The following is a 19,670-nucleotide window of genomic DNA, read 5'->3' on the forward strand; positions in this document are numbered from 1 at the left end:
ATAAATCTTGAAGTATTAATTTTCTCATTATGTAAAATGTTATAAACTAATTATACAAAACTTTGACACAAATAAAAGCTTCATTTTTTCCCTTTTTTAAAAAAATGGGGGCAAGGACTCACGTTAAACATCACATGACATGACACATATCCACAGAAGACTCCCTGTCCCAGCACCTACTGTGTGTCATTGCTGTGCTAGACGCAGAAGATGCAACCGCTAACAAAGCAGAAGTCTCTTTACAGGGAACTTACATTCTATAATAACAATGAAACATAAATCCTTTAAAAATAATTGATTCTGCTTAGTGCTGAGGAAATAAGGTGACTATGGCAGAGGATAAGAGGGGGGGGTATTTTGGGCAGTGGGCTCAGAGGAGGCTCCCTGGGGGGAGACATTTAAGCTGAGACCTGAAGGATGAGACAGAGTTGGCCGTGCAGGACTAAAGAAAGCACATTCAGGAAGGGGAGAAAGCCAGCCAAGGGTTCCGAAGCAGGAAACATCTTGGTGTGTTGAAGGACATGGTTAAATGCAGTCAGTGTGCCTGAAGAGTCGTAAAGAGGGGAGAAGCTGGGGAACAAAGTGAGTCTGAAGAGGAGGCAGGGGGACAGGACACACACCCCCCACCAGGCAGGCAGCGAGCGGCATCACAGCACACTGCTGTGGCAACAGCAGAAGCCACAGACCAGTTACTTGACACTGGGAGCTCCCACACTGAAAACCTGCTCACAGTGAGTCACGCTGTCGCTGGCACCAGCCCTGACCTGTTTCCTGAAGATGCCACTTGCTCCCTGGACTGGCAGCGAGCAGAGTTTCTGAGAAGGGCTCATGCCCCAAACACCTCCCCTCAGGGCTGCCTAAGACCCCATCTTGGGGCCCACGTGGCTTCCTTTCAAGAGGCAGCTCACAGAGGGCAAGACAGTTTTCATTCGGCAAACCCAGTGTTGGGGCAAAGACCTGAGAGGTGATGCCTGTGAGAGCTCAGAGTGTGGCAGAGCAGATACACGTCCGGCCTTCCCTTCATGCTGTGTGACCCTGGGCACATGTGCAACCTCTCTGAGCCTCTGTTTCCTTATCATATTGTGACGATGAAACAAGAGGACAAGTCTTTGCTGAAACCTCGTCTTCTCAGGAGGCTTCTCCAGCCACTGAACCCTGCCCTCATGCCCCCTCCCCCCAAATCCCCAAATCTATGTAATGCACTTATGCCCCTCACCCAAAGAAAAGAGTTGGTCTAAGACAGTAATAGTGGAGACAGAGAAGACAAATTCAGAATATATTTTAAAGATGGAACTAAAAGGACTGGGGCAAAGGGGGACAATGAAGGAGAAACCCTGGATGATACCCAAGTTTCTGACTTTGCAAATTGGGAGGATAGTGGTACCCAATTTACTAAGATGGCCAAGATGGGGTGTGGAAAGGCAGGTTCAGGGAGATGGGATACGGAAGCGAATCAAGAGTTCCTCCTTGAGCGTGAGACATCCAGAGGTGTCAAGGAGGCAGTCAGATGTGGGGTCTGGAGTTCAGAAGGGGTCAGTATTGGACACACACATACACTGGGGCGTCATCGCTGATGGCATGTAGAGCCCTGGGAACAGACGAGCATATAGAGAGAAGAGGGCCTAAGCCACATCCTGAACTCTCCACATTCAGAGGTCCCCAAAAGAAGGAGATACCAGCAAAGGATCAAGGAATGGCTAGTAGGGCAGGCAGAAGGCAAGTTAAGAGGGAATTTCAAGGGCAGAATGGAAAACTGTGCTTAAAGCTACTCAGAGATCTAATAAGACAGGATAGGAATGTATCCATTGGAGGCAGCAACACAAAGAACTTGAATGACCTGAGAAACTGCACAAGAGTGATGGGAAAAGATATCAGACTGTCAGAGTGAAAAGAAAATGAGTAATGAAGAGATTCAGTACATCTAGACGTTTTAGACATTCTGCCTTAAAGGGGGACAGAGAAAATGGGGTGAGGGATATTAGGGTCTAGGGAGATATTTGGCTCTTTAATTCTTAATATAGGGGTACTAGAGCATTAATTCCCTTATTCCTTCAGTTGTTCAGAAAATATGTATTAAGCACCAGAATAACATCCTTAGGGAGCTTATGATCTACCAGGGGACAGGCAATAAACAAATACCCATACACTAATTTCAGATGGGGAGAAATGCTTTGAAAACAAATAAAGCACGTGAAGGGGATAGAGAGTAACAGTGACACTTTAGATGAGTCAGGGGGCTGGCTGGGAGGGGGTGGCATTTGAGGGAGAACTGAATGAAGTGCAGAAGCAGGAATCCTAGACAAGAAAGGGCTGGGAGGTAAGAGTAGGTGGAGAGGAAGATGAGGACAGAGTTTGGGTGTGGGGGGGGTGCGAGGGGACATGTCAGGGGACAGAGAGAAGCTGGTGTGTCTGAGGCATCTCGAGAGACAGGCAAGGTGGGAAGAGACGGGGACAGAGAGGTAGTAGGCACCTTAAGTATAACGGGGCTGAGAGCTCAAACTGTATACTGTCTGTAGGGAATCTGCCGCAGGTCGTATAAAAGTCTAACACAGAAGAATCACTGTGTGACCACAGTGTGAACTTGGAGCAAGAGGTACACAGTGGAGGCTCACTTAGGAAGCGGCTGCAGAAGTCCCAGCGAGGCTTGGTGGTGGCCTGGGCTTGGATTTAGGAGTGGAGGTGGAAGATTAGGAACACTTGGATTTGGAATGGATGTTAATGGCTCAAATATGCGGAGAGAGAGAAAGGTAGGGATCAAGGATGACTTCAGGTTCGTGGCTGAGCAAATGGTTAGTGTCGTTGCCGAGATGAGAAACAACGGAAGAAGTGCAGGATTAGAAAAGAAATCAAGAACTGGGTTTTGGACCCGTTAAGTTGGAGATGTCTATTTTAGAGAACCAAGTAAGGAGGTAAAACAGGCAGCTGGAAAGCAAGGGAGAGATGGGGACTGGAGATAAGTAGTGTGAAGTCATCCACATGTAGATTTAAGGTATTTAAGGCCCTGGAAATGAAGGAGACCACTTAAGGAGTATGTTACCATGGGGAAGAGGTCAGAGAACAAAGGCCTCTGCACTGCCAAGTTTAGGGGCCAGGAATGGGGAGAGGAGACGGATCCCGCAGAAGAGACAGAAAAAACAAGTGAGTTGTGAGCAGAATCAAGATGGAGAAGCATCACAGAAGCCAAGTAGAGAAAGAATTTCCGGAGGGAGGGAGTGGTCGACCGTGCCCAGGGCTGCGGAGATAAGCGTGAACTCCAGAAGAAAGTGCAGGGGCCTCTGTGACTCAGGATGAGTGAACAATGCTCTGAGATAACATTCCTTCCCCTTATGTGTACTCAGACTGTGTGGTTATCTGGAATAGGAACCCTCAGTTCACCTAGCACACCAAGACTCTGTTTCCATGAATGCCTCATCACATGGCAAGCCCTCCTTCAGGATTCTTCCAGCCAGCAGCCCAGGAGATCCCTGTGCCGGTGAAAATGGAAACAGCTCTAACGGGTAGGCCTGACAAATGAGGACGCATACGGCGCGCAGAGGCAAGAGAAACAGATGTGCTACAGCAGACAGAACTCTTCTAAAGGTTCCTACACTTTTCTAACTCATAGCCTGTAAGAGGAAAATTAATAAAACCATTCCCCCCGCTGCACATACTAACTGAAACTGTAGAATAGCTGCATCATGCAACGTTCTAAGCTCTTAACAGGCCTGATATTATGTAGTCTGTCATGACAGAGTAGCGTTGACATATATACACTACCAAATGTAAAATAGATGGCTAGTGGGAAGCTGCTGCAGAGCACAGGAAGAGCAGCTCAGTGCTTTGTGACGACCTAGAGGGGTGGGATGGGGAGGGTGGGAGGGAGGCTCAAGAGGGAGGGGATATGGGGATATATGTATACATATAGTTGATTCACTTTGTTGTACAGCAGAAACTAACACAATACTATAAAGCAATTATACTCCAAAAAGATGAAAAAAAATTTTTTAATACATAAAATAAAATGTTATAGTCACTCGAAAAAAAAAAAAAAACCAGCAATCCAGTTATTGCTGTTCTTGTCTTATGAGGAAGCTAAGGCACAAAGAGGTCAGGTCCCTTGCCCGCCATCACACAGCTAGTGGGTAGCAGAGCCAGGATTCTTAAATCAGGAATTGCAGGGCAAAGCACAAACTATCAACCATTTTTGCTTTGCTGCCTCCCTCAAGTCAAAGGCATGATGTCTGAGAGAGATTACAAAATTCGATCTGACACTATATGTCTTGTGGCCCAAAATAGCCACTGCTGACTATCCCTTTCCTCCCTTTAAAATCATGACAAAGAATACACTGGAACTCTGAGGGTCACTGCAAAAACGACATGCCATTTTACAGTCAGGCCTTTATAGGATATTGTGAGGAAATGCTTTTAACTGTGTCACAGAAATTTGCAAATGTTAACTTACTGGTGTTTAATAATAACTCTACAGGAAGCTAAAGTCAGCCCTCTTCCACCAGCATGGCAAATACTCAGAGTTAGTAACAAGGCTTTTTTGGAGATGCCTCCACTCTCATGACGTGAAAGGCCACGTTAGGGGAAAAATACAAGGACTCTGGAATCAGACAGACCTGGATTCAGATTCTGGCTCTGCTCCCTAGTGGACAGGTGTGTACATACCTCCTCACACACAAAAATTGGTGTGAATAATTCCTAATTTGCAAGGCAGTCATAAAGATTCGATGGTACAACATGGGTGAAAACACTGAACACGGTGTTTTACATATTTAAAAAACTCTTCCTTTCCCTCCTTTCTCCAGGATGTACTGCGGAACCCCCAAAATTAGTTAGATAGAAGTTGGTTACTTAAGCAAAAACCTTAATGGGTTTAATTTTTCATCCAAGTATCAGCAAAGGAGAGACTAGAAGGTGGTTCTTTAAAATTCTTAAAAAAAAGTTATACAAACTTTGCACTTTATTCCCTTATATAATCAAAATTATTTTAAGATTAAAATGTTGGGGACTTCCCTGGTGGTCCAGTGGTTAAGAAACCACCTTGCAATGCCTGGGACGCTGGTTCGATCCCTGGTTGGGGAAGTAAGAGTCCACGTGCCATGGGGCAACTAAGCCCGCACCACAACTACAGAGCCCACATGCTCTGGAGCCTATGCGCAACAAGAGAAAAGCCCACGCACCACAACGACGAGCCCATGCATTGCAATGAAACATCCCACACGAGAGAAGCCTATGCACCACAACCAAGAACCTGTGCTCCGCAATGAAAGATCCCATGCACCACAACTAGAGAGCCCACATGCTCTGGAGCCCACGTGCTCTGGAGCCTGCACACCACAACTAGAGAGAAGCCTCCATACCACAACTACTAGGCCCATGTGCCACAACTAGAGAGCCCCCGTGCCACAACTAACGAGCCTGAGCTCTGAAGCCCACACACCACAACTAGAGAGAAGCCCGTGCAACCGCAACGAAGAGCCCGTGCACCACGACGAAAGATCCTATGTGCTGCAACTAAGACCCGACATAGCCAAAAAATAAAATAAATATTTTACAAAAGTAAATAAAATAAAATGTACATTCATTTTATATTTTTAAAATATTTGTTTTAGGAAGATTTCCCCTGATGAATAGTGGCTTCACTTACATGCTGCCACACTGCCACTTACCTGGGATATATTATAAAGCATGAACCCACAAAGTCTTACTAAGACTTCAAAAAGATTTCACATACTCAGGTCATTATTGGCTACTGTCTGCAACCTCTTAACATCATCTTAACATCCACCCTACCACACAGCCCAGTCTGCAGTCTTGGCTCCAAAAACTTTTGACTCTGAATTGTCCAAACAAGAAAAACAGCTACTTTCTGCTACCCCTGTGTGGAGCCTCCAGGCAACCTGTAAGGTAAAGATACACTGGCTGCAATCTGTTTTCTGAGACAAATCTCTGCAACGGCTACAATAGTAAACATACATACTGCAAATCTGAAAACATTTTTCAAATAACAACAAGACACAGGACAGGCATGGCCTGAATTGGGATGACAGAAGAGTGATGGGTTTTTGTTTTTGTTATTTTCATTTTTTATTTTTCAGTTACATCTTTTTTTTCAGGTTATTTTCCATTATGGGTTATTACAAGATATTGAATACAGTTCTGTGTTATACAGTTAATCCTTCTTGCTTATCTATTTTATGTATAGCAGCATGTATCTGTTAATCCCATACATCTAATTTATCCCTCCCCGCTCCCTTTCCTAGTTGGTAACTGTAAGTTTGTTTTCTATGCCTGAGTCTTTCTGTGGGTTTTTTTGTGTTTTTTTTGCGGGGGGGTGGGGGGCTTGTTTTATTTTGTTTTGTTTTGTTGGCCATGCCTTGTGGCTTGAGGGATCATAGTTCCCTGACCAGGGATCAAACCTGGGCCCCTGGCAGTGACAAAGCTGAGTCCTAACCACTGGACTGCCAGGGAAACCCCTGTTTCTGTTTTGTATATAGATTCATTTGTATTATTTTTTAGATTGACATATAAGCAATATCATTTAATATTTACTTTCTCTGTCTACTTACTTCACTTAGTATGATATTCTCTAGGTCCATCCATGTTGCTGCAAATGGCAATATTTCACTCTTTTTTTTTAACGCCTGAGTAATATGTCACTGTATATATGTACTACATCTTCTTAAGCCTATCATCTATTGGGGGCCCTTGGGTTGTTACCGTGTCTTGGCTATTGTAAATAGTGCTGCAATGAACACTGGGGAGCATGTATCTTTTTGAATTAGAGTTTTTGTCTTTTCCGGAAATATGCCCAGGAGTGGAACTGCTGGATCATATGGTAACTCTATTTTTAGTTTTTTATGGAATCTCCATACTGTTCTCCATAGCAGTTGCACCAATTTACATTCCCACAGTGTAAGAGAGTTCCCTTTTCTCCACAGTCTCTCCAGCATTTATCATTTGCAGACATTTTGATGACAGCTATTCTGACTGGTGTGAGGTGATACCTCACTGTGGTTCTGATCTGCATTTCTCTAATAAATAGTGATGTTGAACATCTTTTCATATGCCTGTTGGCCATCTGTATGTCTTCTTGGGAGAAAGGTGTACTTCTGCCCACTTTTTGGTTGAGTTAGATTTTTTCTATTTTTTTTTTTTTTTTGGTATCGAGTTATATGAAGTGTTTGTATATTTTGAACATAAATCCCTTGTTGGTCACATCCTTTGTAATTTTTCCCATTCTGTAGGTTGCCTTTTTGTTTTGTTGATGGTTTCCTTTGTCGTGCAAAAGCTTTTTAAGTTTGATTAGGTCCCATATTTTTGCTTTTACTTCTTTTGCCTTGGGAGACTAATCAAAGAAAAATATTGCTATGATTTATATCCAAGAATGTTTCACCCATATTCTCTTCTAGGAGTTTTATGGTATCATGTCTTATATTAAGGTCTTTAAACCATTTTGAGTTTATTTTTGTATATGGTGTGAGGAAGTGATCTAATTTTATTGATTTGCATGTAGCTGTCCAGCTTTCCCAACACCACTTGCTGAAGAGACTGTCTTTTCTCCAATGTATATTCTTGCCTCCTTTGTTGAAGATTAACTGGCTGTGGGTACGGGAGTTTATTTATGGGACCTTTATTCTGTTCCATTGAATTTTATGTCTGTTTTTGGGCCAATGCCATGCTGTTTTGATTACTGTGGCTTTGTAATACTGTCTACAGTCTGGGAGGGTTATGCCTCTGGCTTTGTCCTTTTTCTTCTGTATTGTTTTGGCAACCCTGGGTTTTTTGTGGTCCATACAAATATTAGATTTGTTCTAGCTCTCTATGAAAACTGTCATGGGAATTTTGACAGGGATCACATTAAATCTGTAGATTGCCACAGGTAGTATGCCCATTTTAGCAATGTTAAATCTTCCAGTCAAAGAGCATGGATACCGTTCCATTTCTTTGAATCACGTTCGATTTCTTTTATCAATGTTTTATAGTTTTCAGCATATGGGGTCTTTCGCCTCTTTGGTTAAGTTTATTCCTGGGTTTGTTTGTTTTTGGTATGATTGTGAACAGGATTTTTTTTTAGTTTCTGATATTTCATTGTTAGTGTAAAGAAATGCAACAGATTTCTATATATTAATCTTGTATCCTGCTACCTTGCTTAATTCATTTATCAGTTCTAATATTTTTCTGTGTGGCATCTTCAGGCTTCTCCATACAGAGTATCATGTCATCTGCAAATAATGACAATTTTACCTCTCCCTTTCCAACTGGATACTTTTATTTCTTTTTCTTGTCTGATTGCTGTGACTAGGACTTGCAATACTATGTTGAAGAGAAATGGTGAGAGTGGGTATCCTTGTCTTGTTCCTGAATTCGGCAGAAACTTTCAGCTTTTACCATTATGTATTATGTTGGCTGTGGGTTTGTCACAAATGGCTTTTATTGTGACTTCCCTGGTGGTGCAATGGTTAAGAATCTGCCTGCTGATGCAGGGGACATGAGTTTGATCCCTGGGCCAGGAAGATCCCACATGCTGTGGAGCAACCAAGCCCGTGTGCCACAACTACTGAGTCTACATGCTAGATCCCATGAGCCACAACTATTGAGCCCACGTGCCACAACTACTGAAGCCCACATGCCTAGAGCCCATGCTCTGCAACAAGAGAAGCCACTGCAATGAGAAGCCCGTGCACCGCAATGAAGGGTAGCCCCTGCTTGCTGCAACTAGAGAATGCGGCCAATAAATTAATTTTAAAAATTAAAAAATAAAATAAATAAATGGTTTTATTATGTTGAGATATGTTCCCTCTATACCTACTTTGGTGAGAGTTTTTATCATGAATGGATGTTGAATTTTATCAAATGCTTTTCTGCATCTACTGAGACGATCATATGATTTTTGTTTTTTCTTTTGTTAATGTGGTATATATCACATTGATTTGTGTATGTTGAACCATCCTTGCTACCCTGGAATGAATCCAAATTGAGCATGGTGTATGATCCTTTTTATGCATTGTTAGATTCGATTGGTAATATTTTTATGATAGAGCATTTTCATTTTATCTTAAGGTAATGCCACTTGCTCCCTTTCACTGATGCCACATATGCGTGTAAGTATGTTATTCAGAAATCCCTGGATATTATAAATACCCTGAGCAACATGTAAAGTCAGAGAAATCTTGCTTCATTATTTTGTCATCAAAATCCCCTTGATAAACTTTTTTTTTCCCCCTCAACTCTCTCCTGGAAGGCAAGGGTGGGAAGTCCTTGTGTGTGAGATCTAAACCCACAGCACAGTGGGCGGTCAACAGGTAACAGTAACATTTGCTCTCAGAAGCTACAATCCACACTGGCTAACTGGTGAATAAAAAGTTAGGGAACTTCAATTTAACAAATATTATCTGGGTCCCCACTATACGCCAGCAAGACACTGAAAGGACAAGAAAGATATGGGCCTTGTCCTTCCGCAGCTGACAGTCCGAGGGGAACAGTAAGGTGCTATTCAAATATAAAGGAAGGACATCTTACCCAGACTGGATGGGAGAGTGGGAGGAGCCATTAAAGGCCTCTTGGAGGCAGGAACATCACCTGAAGGATGAGGAGGCATCAATAAATATAACAAGCAAATATAAGGGGTCCAGGCTAGCTAGGCAGTACAGAGACCAGTCGGAGGCACCAGACCTGAATCCCAGACCTTCTTTTGCAACAATCAGGATCTGACCTTGAGCAAGCCATTTGACCTTTCTCCTTTTCCTTATCTATGACATGGAATGGTTAGATTATGTCAGTTGACCTTAACCCTTGCTGTGCATCAGAAATCATCTGGGAGCCTTCTAAAAATTCTGAATCCTTCCCCGCAAAATGTGGTTTTAATTGGTGGGGCAGCAGTGCTTTTCGCAATTAGCTTTCCAGGTGATGCTAGCCTGCAGCACAGGCTGAGAACCACTGGCTGAGATGAGCTCTCATCCTGTGGTTCTCAACACTTAGTGTACAATAACATCCTCCCAGTGCAGGCTGCATTCCTGATGATTACATGAGACTCTCTGGGGGGTGGGACCCAGGCATCAGTATTTCTTAAAGTTCCCAGGCTCATTCCCTGGTGCAGCCCAGGTTGAGACCACTGTTCTACGCCCTCTCACGACTTCAGTTTCCTATATGGCCAGTGAAAGATGGGAAAAGGAAGGAAAGAGAAGCCTGTTTCTCCCATAAGAATGAGAATTCTTATGCCAAATTAAAAAGAGAATGGAGTGCTGAAAGCCATCAATGGATTTTATATAGAATTGTACTACACAGTAGGGTTGATTTTGGACATGTGTGTAATTCATGTTGATGCATGACAGGTAGAAAATGTCCACTCCAAAATGCTCTCAGTCCTAAATTTAAAATTCCAAGGAGTACATCTATAAAATGCCTCCAAGGCGTGCTCTCTGCAATACTTGGAATCTGATTTGCATAGTTGACTGTAATATGAACATTACATTCCCTACCCCCAAGGTTACTTAAATCCACTTATTAGGCAATGGCGAACTAAACAAACAGTAATTAGAAACACTCCAGACTACCTTTTAAATCTGTCGCTAAATTATATTTTGCCTGCACCAAACTCATACACACAGCATATCTACAAGCATTGTGAAACCAAAGCCCCAGAAATATTTACATTAATAAGAGCATAAGCTACCTCCGGGCCCTCACGTGGGATTCTTCAGGGAAGCAAGGGCTGCTTAAGATGAGGGCTGTTCATTACTGTTATTTCTCACATCTGGGTAAATAAAGCGCTGTCCACATGTGGTTAGAAATCCCAGGAGAAAATCAACTCTCTGGGGGTCTGGAAATGAAGAACACCTCTGATCGACTGCCTCATTTCCTGAAATGAGTCAGAAATGAAAGTAATTCTTCAGAAAAGAACATCTGCACAGTGGCACAGCTTATAAAATAATGCCAGATGATACCTGTGGCTAAGAGGCTGGGCCTGGAGAACAAGGCTGGGGCCACTGTACTTAATCTTAGAGCTGCTGCTGTTAGCTTGGAGAGTCTGCAGATCCAATGAGCGTCTGGGCATCCTGGTCTCAGCTGTAAATCTTGATTAGCAGTAAGAATGTTCACATGCCATTAGAAAGCTGGCCCCTCTCCAAAGGGCGGAAGCAGCCAGAAAGGATTCATGTGTCGTTGTGGACACGGAAACAGCAATTCTTGCAAGAAAAATGATTTTACTTAACTAAAAATAGTCTATGTCTGTTGATTCAGAGAGCCTTTCTTCCTGAGGAGAAAGGACCGCTGTATAAAGACAACGTAAGACCGCCCAGGGAGGACCTTCCTTCACATTATGTAGCTAGGAGAGGTACTGGCATTCGGTCAGGGACCAGAGGGCAAGAAAGACAAACACCTTTCACCACAACAACTCCGGAAAGAACCAATAAACCAGAAGGTGAAAAACAAAGGCTGTCATCACGAAAATCGGATGCCAGTTATTTTTATTAGGTAGCCCGTGACTATTCTTTTCACAATGGGTATTTAAAAGAAATGCATCTCCATTGTTTATAATGGAGGTGGGGGGGAGGCTGGAAACAACCTAAATGCCCATTAATAAGTGACTAGTTCAATTAAAACCTGGTACATACACAATGGAATAGTATGTAGCCATTTAAAGGAAGGCCAATCCAGAGCATGTGCAGATACAGAGAGATCTGTACTCCAGATCATATATTAAGACGAGACAAAAATGCTCCTGGACTCTGTATTGTAAATATTTGTGTTAAGTGTATTTACAGAAGCTGACTTCGTGTAGGAGAAGTCAATACAGTCTGAATTATCTTTTCAAGTACCTACCACCCCACTGCTTTTAAATAATAGGCATTAACTAGGAAGGCTATTTTTGGTTTCTTCTTTGTACCAGTCTCTCTGTATATAATTTAATAGATATTACGGGCTGAACTGTGTCTCCTCAAAATTCACATGTAGAAGCCCTAACTCCTGGTATCTCAGAATGTGACTATATTTGGAAATGGGCCTCTAAAGAGATGATGAAGTTGAAAGGACGCTTTCAGAGTGGGCCCTAATCCAATCTGATTGGAGCCCTTAGAAGAAGAGGAAATATGGACACACAGAGAGACCTCAGCGATGTTCACACACAGAGGAAAAACCATGTGAGGACACAGCAAGAAGGTGGTGTCTGCAAGCCAAAGAGAGGGGCCTCGGAAGAAAACATATCTGTTGACACCCTAACTTTGGACTTCCAGGCTGCAGAACTGTGAGAAAATAAATTCTGTTTTTTAGGACTTCCCTGGTGGCACAGTGGTTAAGAATCCACCTGCCAATGCAGGGGAAACAGGTTCGAGCCCTAGTCCAGGAAGATCCCACATGCCACAGAGCAACTAAGCCCGTGCACCACAACTACTGAGCCTGTGCTCTAGAGCTTGCGAGCCACAACTACTGAGCCTGAGTGCCACAACTACTGAAGCCCAAGCACCTAGAGCCCGCTTCTCTCCGCAACAAGAGAAGCCACCACGAGAAGCTGTGCACCGCAACAAAGAATAGCCCCTGCTCTCCGCAACTAGAGAAAACCCATGTGCAGCAACGAAGACGCAAATGCAGCCAACAAAAAATAATAATAATAAATTCTACTGTTTAACCTTTCCAGGCTGGTATTTTGTATGGAAGCCCTGGTGCACTAAAACAGTACAGGCATTCCTCATTTCATCGTACTTTACTGCACTTTGCAGATACTGCGCTTTTTACAGATTGAAGGTTTGTGGCCACCTTGCATTGAGGAAGTTTATTGGCACCATTTTTCCAACAGCATTTGGTTACTTCATGTCTCTGTGTCACATTTGGTAACTCGCACAGTATTTCAAACTTTTTCACTATGATTGTATTTGTTACAGGGATCTATGATCAGTGATCTGTGATGTTACTATTGTAACTGTTTTGAGGCATCAGGAACTGCACCCACATAAGACAGCAAACAATAGATAAATATTGTGTGTGCCCTGACTGCTCCATCAACCAGCTGTTCCCCATCCTGCTCCTTCTCCCTGGGCCTCCCTATTCCCTGAAACACCACAATATTGAAACTAGGCCAGTCAATAACCCTACAATGGCCTCTAAGTGTTCAAGTGAAAGGAAGAGTCAAGCAGTGTGCAAACTTCATTGTGTTATTTTAAGAAATTGCCACAGCCACCCCAACCTTCAGCAACCACCACGATCCTGATCAGTCAGTAGCCATCGACATGAAGGCAAGACCTTCCACCAGCAAAAAGATGACTTGCTGAGGGCTCAGACAACGGTTAGCACTTTTTAGCAATAAAATATTTTTAAATGAAGCCATTTTTTTAGACATAATGCTATGATACACTTAGTAGACTACCGTATAGTACAAACATAACTTTCATATGCACTGGGAAACCAAAAAAATCTGTGACTTGCTGTATCGTGCCATTTGCTTTGTTGTGATATTAGTTTCACTGTGGTGCTCTGGAATCAAACCCGCAGTATCTCCCAGGGATGCCCTGATATACATAAACAGATGGGTGCAATTCAAACCAACACAACACGGAGAGAGGCACACAAAAGTCTTCAGTGGGTCAAAACCCCGCTATGTCTGCTGTGGTGCAGATGGTCTCATCTGACATGTGAAGAAACTGGGGCTCATGGTGCTTCTGACTAAATCAGGGTGACCCCGTGTAGTGACTTGAGCCAGGATGAGAACAGGTTTCCTATCTCAGTCAGGACTCAGTCTGCTTATGCCACTTACTTTCTATGATATTTTTAACAAATCCCATAACTCAAAGGACTAGAGCTCAAGATGTTTTATTAGAGTCTTTTAAAGTCTTGGCTTATATTCAAAAGGCTTTCTTCTTGTGCTGATAACTAATGAAAAAGAAGGTTTAACCATAATATTACGAGTCAATTTAAAAAATAAAGCATTTGGTATCAGGGTTTGTAAAAAATCCAGAAAAACAAACAATATGCCATATTTGTGCACCCACCATTTTTATACTTTAATACACGTGGTCTCAGGTCACAATGCAATATATTAAAAGTATGACAATCCAAGGCTAAAATTTCTTTATGAAATTTTATAGGTTTTTATAAATTAATCAATCTTCCCTTTAAAAATTAGAGTTTAGCGATCAAAGAGATATTAAAACCAGACTTTTACCTACAGATTCTATAACTCAGAAGCGGGCTAAGATCCAGGAACATGAAAAGAAGATCAAAACTTCAAACTAAGTATTTGGCACAGTCCGTTCAGGCCACGTTCAGAGGAGGGCAGATTCACTTTTGCCTTGAATGGTTAGGGAAAGGGCAAGAGCTCTAAACCCATCTGGGATTAGACACGTAAAGGCTAAGGAGAGGTAACATGACCAGGTCTGCCTTGCCACTGAGTATAAAGTTTTAAAGGCAAGAACTATGTACCTAAGATCCTAACAGAGTGCCTGGCGCATAGCAGGCATTTGCCAGTGCTGGGGCAGGGGAAACAGTGGGGAAAGTACACAGTATTCTCACCTTGGTGTCTATGGTACAGGTTCTTGGAAGGAGGTTGTGGGGTATAAAGTTAAAGCAGTTGGGGCCCATCTGCAGATTGACTGAATTCTGGGGTAGGGGGTCTTTAAAGGTGTTTCTGAAAGAAAATATTATAGAACACAGATGGGACCAGCAGTGATGTGCAGAATGGACCAGAGGTGGTAGGGAAATGACAAGAATTAATCAACCAAAGGGTTTATCAAAGGAAGTTAATCAGGTGAGCCACTGGGAAAAGTCTCAGCTTCCTAATCTATAAAATGGGCATCACACTATCTATCTTCATAGGGCTGTTATGAATATTAAAGTGGGCAGAACACAGGGCCTGACAGTAAGCACTTAAGAAAATATAACTGCTATTAGTATCATAATGATTATCCCACACTGAAAGAGAAGGAAATGAGTGAGAAGACGAGTATGAGGTGCAGGAGCAAGGTATGTCTCCTTGGCTCTCAAGTCCTTTAAACAGAGGATGATAATGGCATTTTTTGGAGTGGAATATACTGTATTATTCCTTTGTTCTCCAGAACTTAATACATCAATACGGGAGAACCAACACAGGAAAATCAGATGTCTGAAATGATCTTTAAGATCAAGATACTTCAAAGTCAATTTTTAAGTTGGCTTTGTTTAAAAGTAACTATACAGGTTAAGGCTAATCAGTTGTGAAACACTAAATTAATAGACTCAGCTATAAATCCAGAAAAACCATTTTCATAATGCAAATGCCAATGCCTTTTTAATTAAGGATGGAATTGACAACATAAAAGACTTCAGATAAATGAGGAATTGTTCCTTTCTCTCATAAGTGAAAGGACCTGATAACACTGTGAATTATTTTGAGATACTGATTACCAGAAACTGTTTAGAATCTCAGCTACAGGATTTTCCAGTTGCATAATAATCACCTCATATTGGGGATCACAGCCTCAGACCACCAAATCTGGTGCTCTGGCTTTTTAAGTTCCTTTTTCTGGTTATTATCAGAGGGCCCACAGACCTATATTTAGAGTCATTAGGTAGATATGAAGTTCTATGAAGATAATGGCATTTTGTTTGACACAAAGCAATGCTAACTTTTTTCTGTCAACTTGACCTTAGAAGGAAGAGTTACTATACATAAAAAAGTATATATACATTTACATAAATCTGTTTCGATGATAAACAGGTATATTTTTTCAACAGGCTACTTTTCTTGCACAGTGGGCTTCAAGTGCACACATCTGGATTTTCACGGAAAGGAGCCAAGCTTGTCACACATGGAGCACAGCCCTGAAGCCTGAGCCAAACCATGGCCTCTGAAATGAGTACAACCAGCTGGACAGTTCGAATGTTCCCTATGCCATGACATCCATCTCTGCCATGATCCCTTTGCCTCTGCCCTCCCTAGCTCTTCAAAGTCAGATATGCTCTTTACTCAACCCCAACATTTCACACAATCTTACCAAATCCAAGTGAGACACAAATTTATTAGAAAGTGGTAGAGCCCGTCAGGTTTAATAGGCAATGAAAACGTTTGGTGGCTTTCCCTGACCTTGAGAACAGCACAGTGGACGGCAATAACCAGAGATCTAACGGATCATGCTTACTGCCCTGTTACAATGAGCAGCCCAGTAATTCTGCTTTTCAAAACCTTCATAAAACAATCTGAAATGTGAACAAATATTTATCCCTACAATTATCTTGTAGTGTTATTTATAGCAGTGAAATAATCTGCTGCATGTTAGAAATGCAATAATCAAGGGATGATTACGTAAATGGTACCTCGACTTAAACTCTTCTCCACAGCCCCTGTGTTCACCCTCTACAGGAATTAACCTGCCTACTGATGGACAACCTCTTCACCAGATTAAAGATCCTGGAGGCAAAAACCGTGCTTTGCTCATGGCCTGAGCCATAAAGTTTACCTCATAGTGAGCACAAAATAAGTATCTGTGAAATGTTTGCCAGCAAAGGCTTCCACGTGAATTCTGTCTGGTGGAATATTACGTGGCTATTAAATATGGTCTGTGGAGCATTTTTACATATAAGGAATGCTGATGATGAAAAGGTCTTGGAGACGAAGAGTGGTGAATGTACACAGTGCCACTGAATCGTACATTTGAAATTGGGTGAAATGGTCAATTTTATGTTCTGTATATTTTACCACAATGAAAGATAAATATTAGGGAATGCTTATGAGACAAGTTAAGTGGAAAGACAGGATACTGTATGTCTAAACTATATGTAAAATTCTCCATTTTTAAAAGGCAAGAAAGACGCACACTAAGGTATTCATGTTTGGTTTATCTTTGAGCAGTAGCATTAGGGGTGATTTTAGCTTAATTTGCAATTTTCTGTTTTTTTCCAAAATATCTACAATAGCCCACTCTCAGTCATCCCTTGGTACCTGTGGGTGACTGGTTCCAGAATCCCCTGCAGTTACCCAAATCCTGGATGCTCAAGCCCCTTACATAAACTGGTGAGGTATTTGCATATAATCTATTCATAACCTCCTGTATACTTTAAGTCATCTCTAGATTACTTATAATACCTAATGCAATGTAGATGCTATGTAAATAGCTGCTGACTTGTGGCGAATTCAAGTTTTGCTTTTTGGAACTTTCTGGAAATTTGTTTTTGGAATATTTTTAATGCACGATTGGTTGAATTGTGGATGCGGAGCCTGCGGATACAGAGTGCTGACTGTATCACACTTACAATCAGAAAAATATGTGGCACAGCAGATGTCAGGGATAGGAAGGTTTGGTTACCAAAGGTTTAATCTGGATGGGAACCACTCACCTTCCTATAATCCTTGATGTACTTGGATACTGCATACCACCAGGGCTTGCCTACACCATGGCGACGACCAAAGACATGCCATTAGGGTTAAAATTTTAACTTTATTATACTGAAATGTCTTTTTTTTCTTTTTCTTTTTGCTATGCTGGAAAGCACATATTACAAATTTGCTGCTCTGTAAGTATGCTTTGTCCAGGCTGAGAAATAGCAGTAGATGATTGTTTTGGATATAAGTGCCAAATTGGATCAAATGCACAGTTGTTCTCAGAGGTGAAGGCTTTCCGGACCTGGGACAGGCCAGTCTGGAACGCCTCATAGAGAATGAGGCATCCAGACAGCCTCAGTAAACATGAGATTCATCACATTTAAGGACAAATTGGAAGCAAGACCTTTGGAGTTGCACACACTCAGGACTGAAGTAGCATATAACAAAGACCTAGGAATGCCACCTCTAACTGTCATCTTGAGAGCTCCTGGCCTCAGTTTCCCCACAAATAAATGGGGACAATAATACCTGCCCCTTTGGTATTAAGTAGGACAATGTTTGCAAATCCGAGATGTAGGAAAACCCAGAGCAGTCAGTAGGTGCTCAGTCAGTATCCCTGGTTTCCTTTCCTTCCCTTTTTTCAATCAAGTGGCTAATCTGGGAAAGCAACAGTGTAAATAACTTGAATGCTAAAAATGACCAACTGTCTAAAACTAATAAAGTTAACATGACAGGAGTACAGGAAGATATTTTCAATAATCTTCTCATTTATCCCACCAATTCAGAAGTTCTCATGACACAATTCAAAACAATTTTCCTATTCCTTGTTCCCTAGTAATAGGAAAATAGTAATCACCGTTCTCTGTGTACTGCATACACCTGTGAAGCCATCCTTCCCTTCCTTCCCCAATGTTCCCACCTTAGAATCTTCCACTCCTTTAAACATGCTTGTGGCTCCTCCGAGCTCTCTGCAAGATCCCCTCACACTGTAAAGGCATCCTCCAAACCCCTGTGAGCCGGGCTGAGCTTCGCGTAAGGCAGGCGCCTGATCCATGCACCCCACTGTCGAGCTTTGGAAAATACAACTAATCGTTATGCTTCTGAAGGTTACTTCACTTGGGGCGACTGATGGGGGTGTGTGGGCGCTCCCGAGACAGATCCAGGCGTGACCAATAGTGCCCTCCGTCTGCTTCCGTAACCTTCACCCCTTGCTTTGCCTTGCCATTATCAACACTGTTTCGCAAGCTGATAGCTTCTGTGATTGCATCAGATTCAACACTGCACCAAATCCCTCCCTTCAAAAGAGCAGCGTCTATCTTTGCAGAAGATCTGATCCCTTCCTTGACTAGCTCTTTTACTTGAGTGCCTCACTGGGCAAAGGAGGAAAGGAACCAAGCAAAGGATGATGGAAATCTTCAGCTGTTTGGGGTTTCCTCTGTGCAGACTGAACTATGAACCCCACTACTTTCAGGCTAGAAAGCTCGAGTGTGTTCTTTCCATAAACATGTCCTGAGCCCTGTGCTAAATGGTGGGTATTCAAAAATAAGCTAGTCTTACCTTATGGAAGAAAACAGTATTGACAAGTACACCATAGTGCAATGTGTTCTAGAATAAAGATATGTATAGGGTATTACTGCACGGAGGGGCAGAGGAGGAGGACACTGGGTCCGCTCAGACAGGAATGTAGGAGTTAGGTAATTCACACATCTCTTTACCAGCCTCTGAGAAATGAATGAGCTGGCCCCACAGTGTCTCTGGGGCATCGATGCCGCTGCAGTCTTTTAATGCAGTCTCTTTAATACCATGACCACTGAACTGCTTTGGTTACTGTGTTTGCTTTCTCGCTCCCCTCACATGTTCACGTCCTCATTTTATTTTCAGAATAAAACATATGGTGCTTCCATTCTCTCCCCAGCCTTTCAACCCCATAACGTTTCCTGCCCTGGAGAGTTGCTTTGACTATCACAGAGAGAACGCTGTAATGGCTTAGATGGAGCAAGCAAAGAGGCAGGAATGAGCTTGCTTGCGGAAAGGAGCTAGAAAAGCGTGCGTGGAACCATTACCAGAAATGCCCGTTGCGACCAGGCCCTCAGCAGCCCCAGCAGGGGAGTGACTGCCCTGTGGACGCCCAGGTGCATCCCCGTCAGCTACAGCCGGGGACAGGTGATCTTCAAATCATCTTCTCCTCTGCGCCTCACCTCACCCATTTCTAGTGGTAGAATATTTGTCAAGAGTGGTTTTTAACCTTTCACGGGCCATGCAACTCTTTGGGAAAATGGTGAAATTCAAGGATCCTCTCCCCAGAAAATCTCTCAGACGCACATAAACATAAAATATTATACACAACTTCTGGGGATTCACAAATTCCTGAAGCCCATACCTGGAATACCAGGAA

At 42.6% G+C, this 19,670-nt stretch overlaps 1 protein-coding gene across 3 annotated transcripts in view; it reads right to left on the minus strand.

Annotated features, from left to right (window-relative positions):
* The window catches only part of ANO6 (anoctamin 6), a 198,685-nt gene that overhangs the window by 143,076 nt on the left and 35,939 nt on the right, over positions 1 to 19,670 (minus strand). The window contains exon 2 of one of the 3 annotated variants that reach the window (XM_057701115.1): positions 9,511 to 9,570. The exons of the other annotated variants lie outside the window; for them this stretch is intronic. Coding sequence (XP_057557098.1) covers positions 9,511 to 9,570 — 60 coding nt within the window. The remainder of the gene's footprint in view (positions 1 to 9,510; positions 9,571 to 19,670) is intronic. 3 annotated transcript variants of the gene reach the window in all.

Source organism: Hippopotamus amphibius, chromosome 12 (genome assembly GCF_030028045.1).
Source record: "Hippopotamus amphibius kiboko isolate mHipAmp2 chromosome 12, mHipAmp2.hap2, whole genome shotgun sequence".
In the NCBI taxonomy this organism is placed as follows: Eukaryota; Metazoa; Chordata; class Mammalia; order Artiodactyla; family Hippopotamidae; genus Hippopotamus; species Hippopotamus amphibius.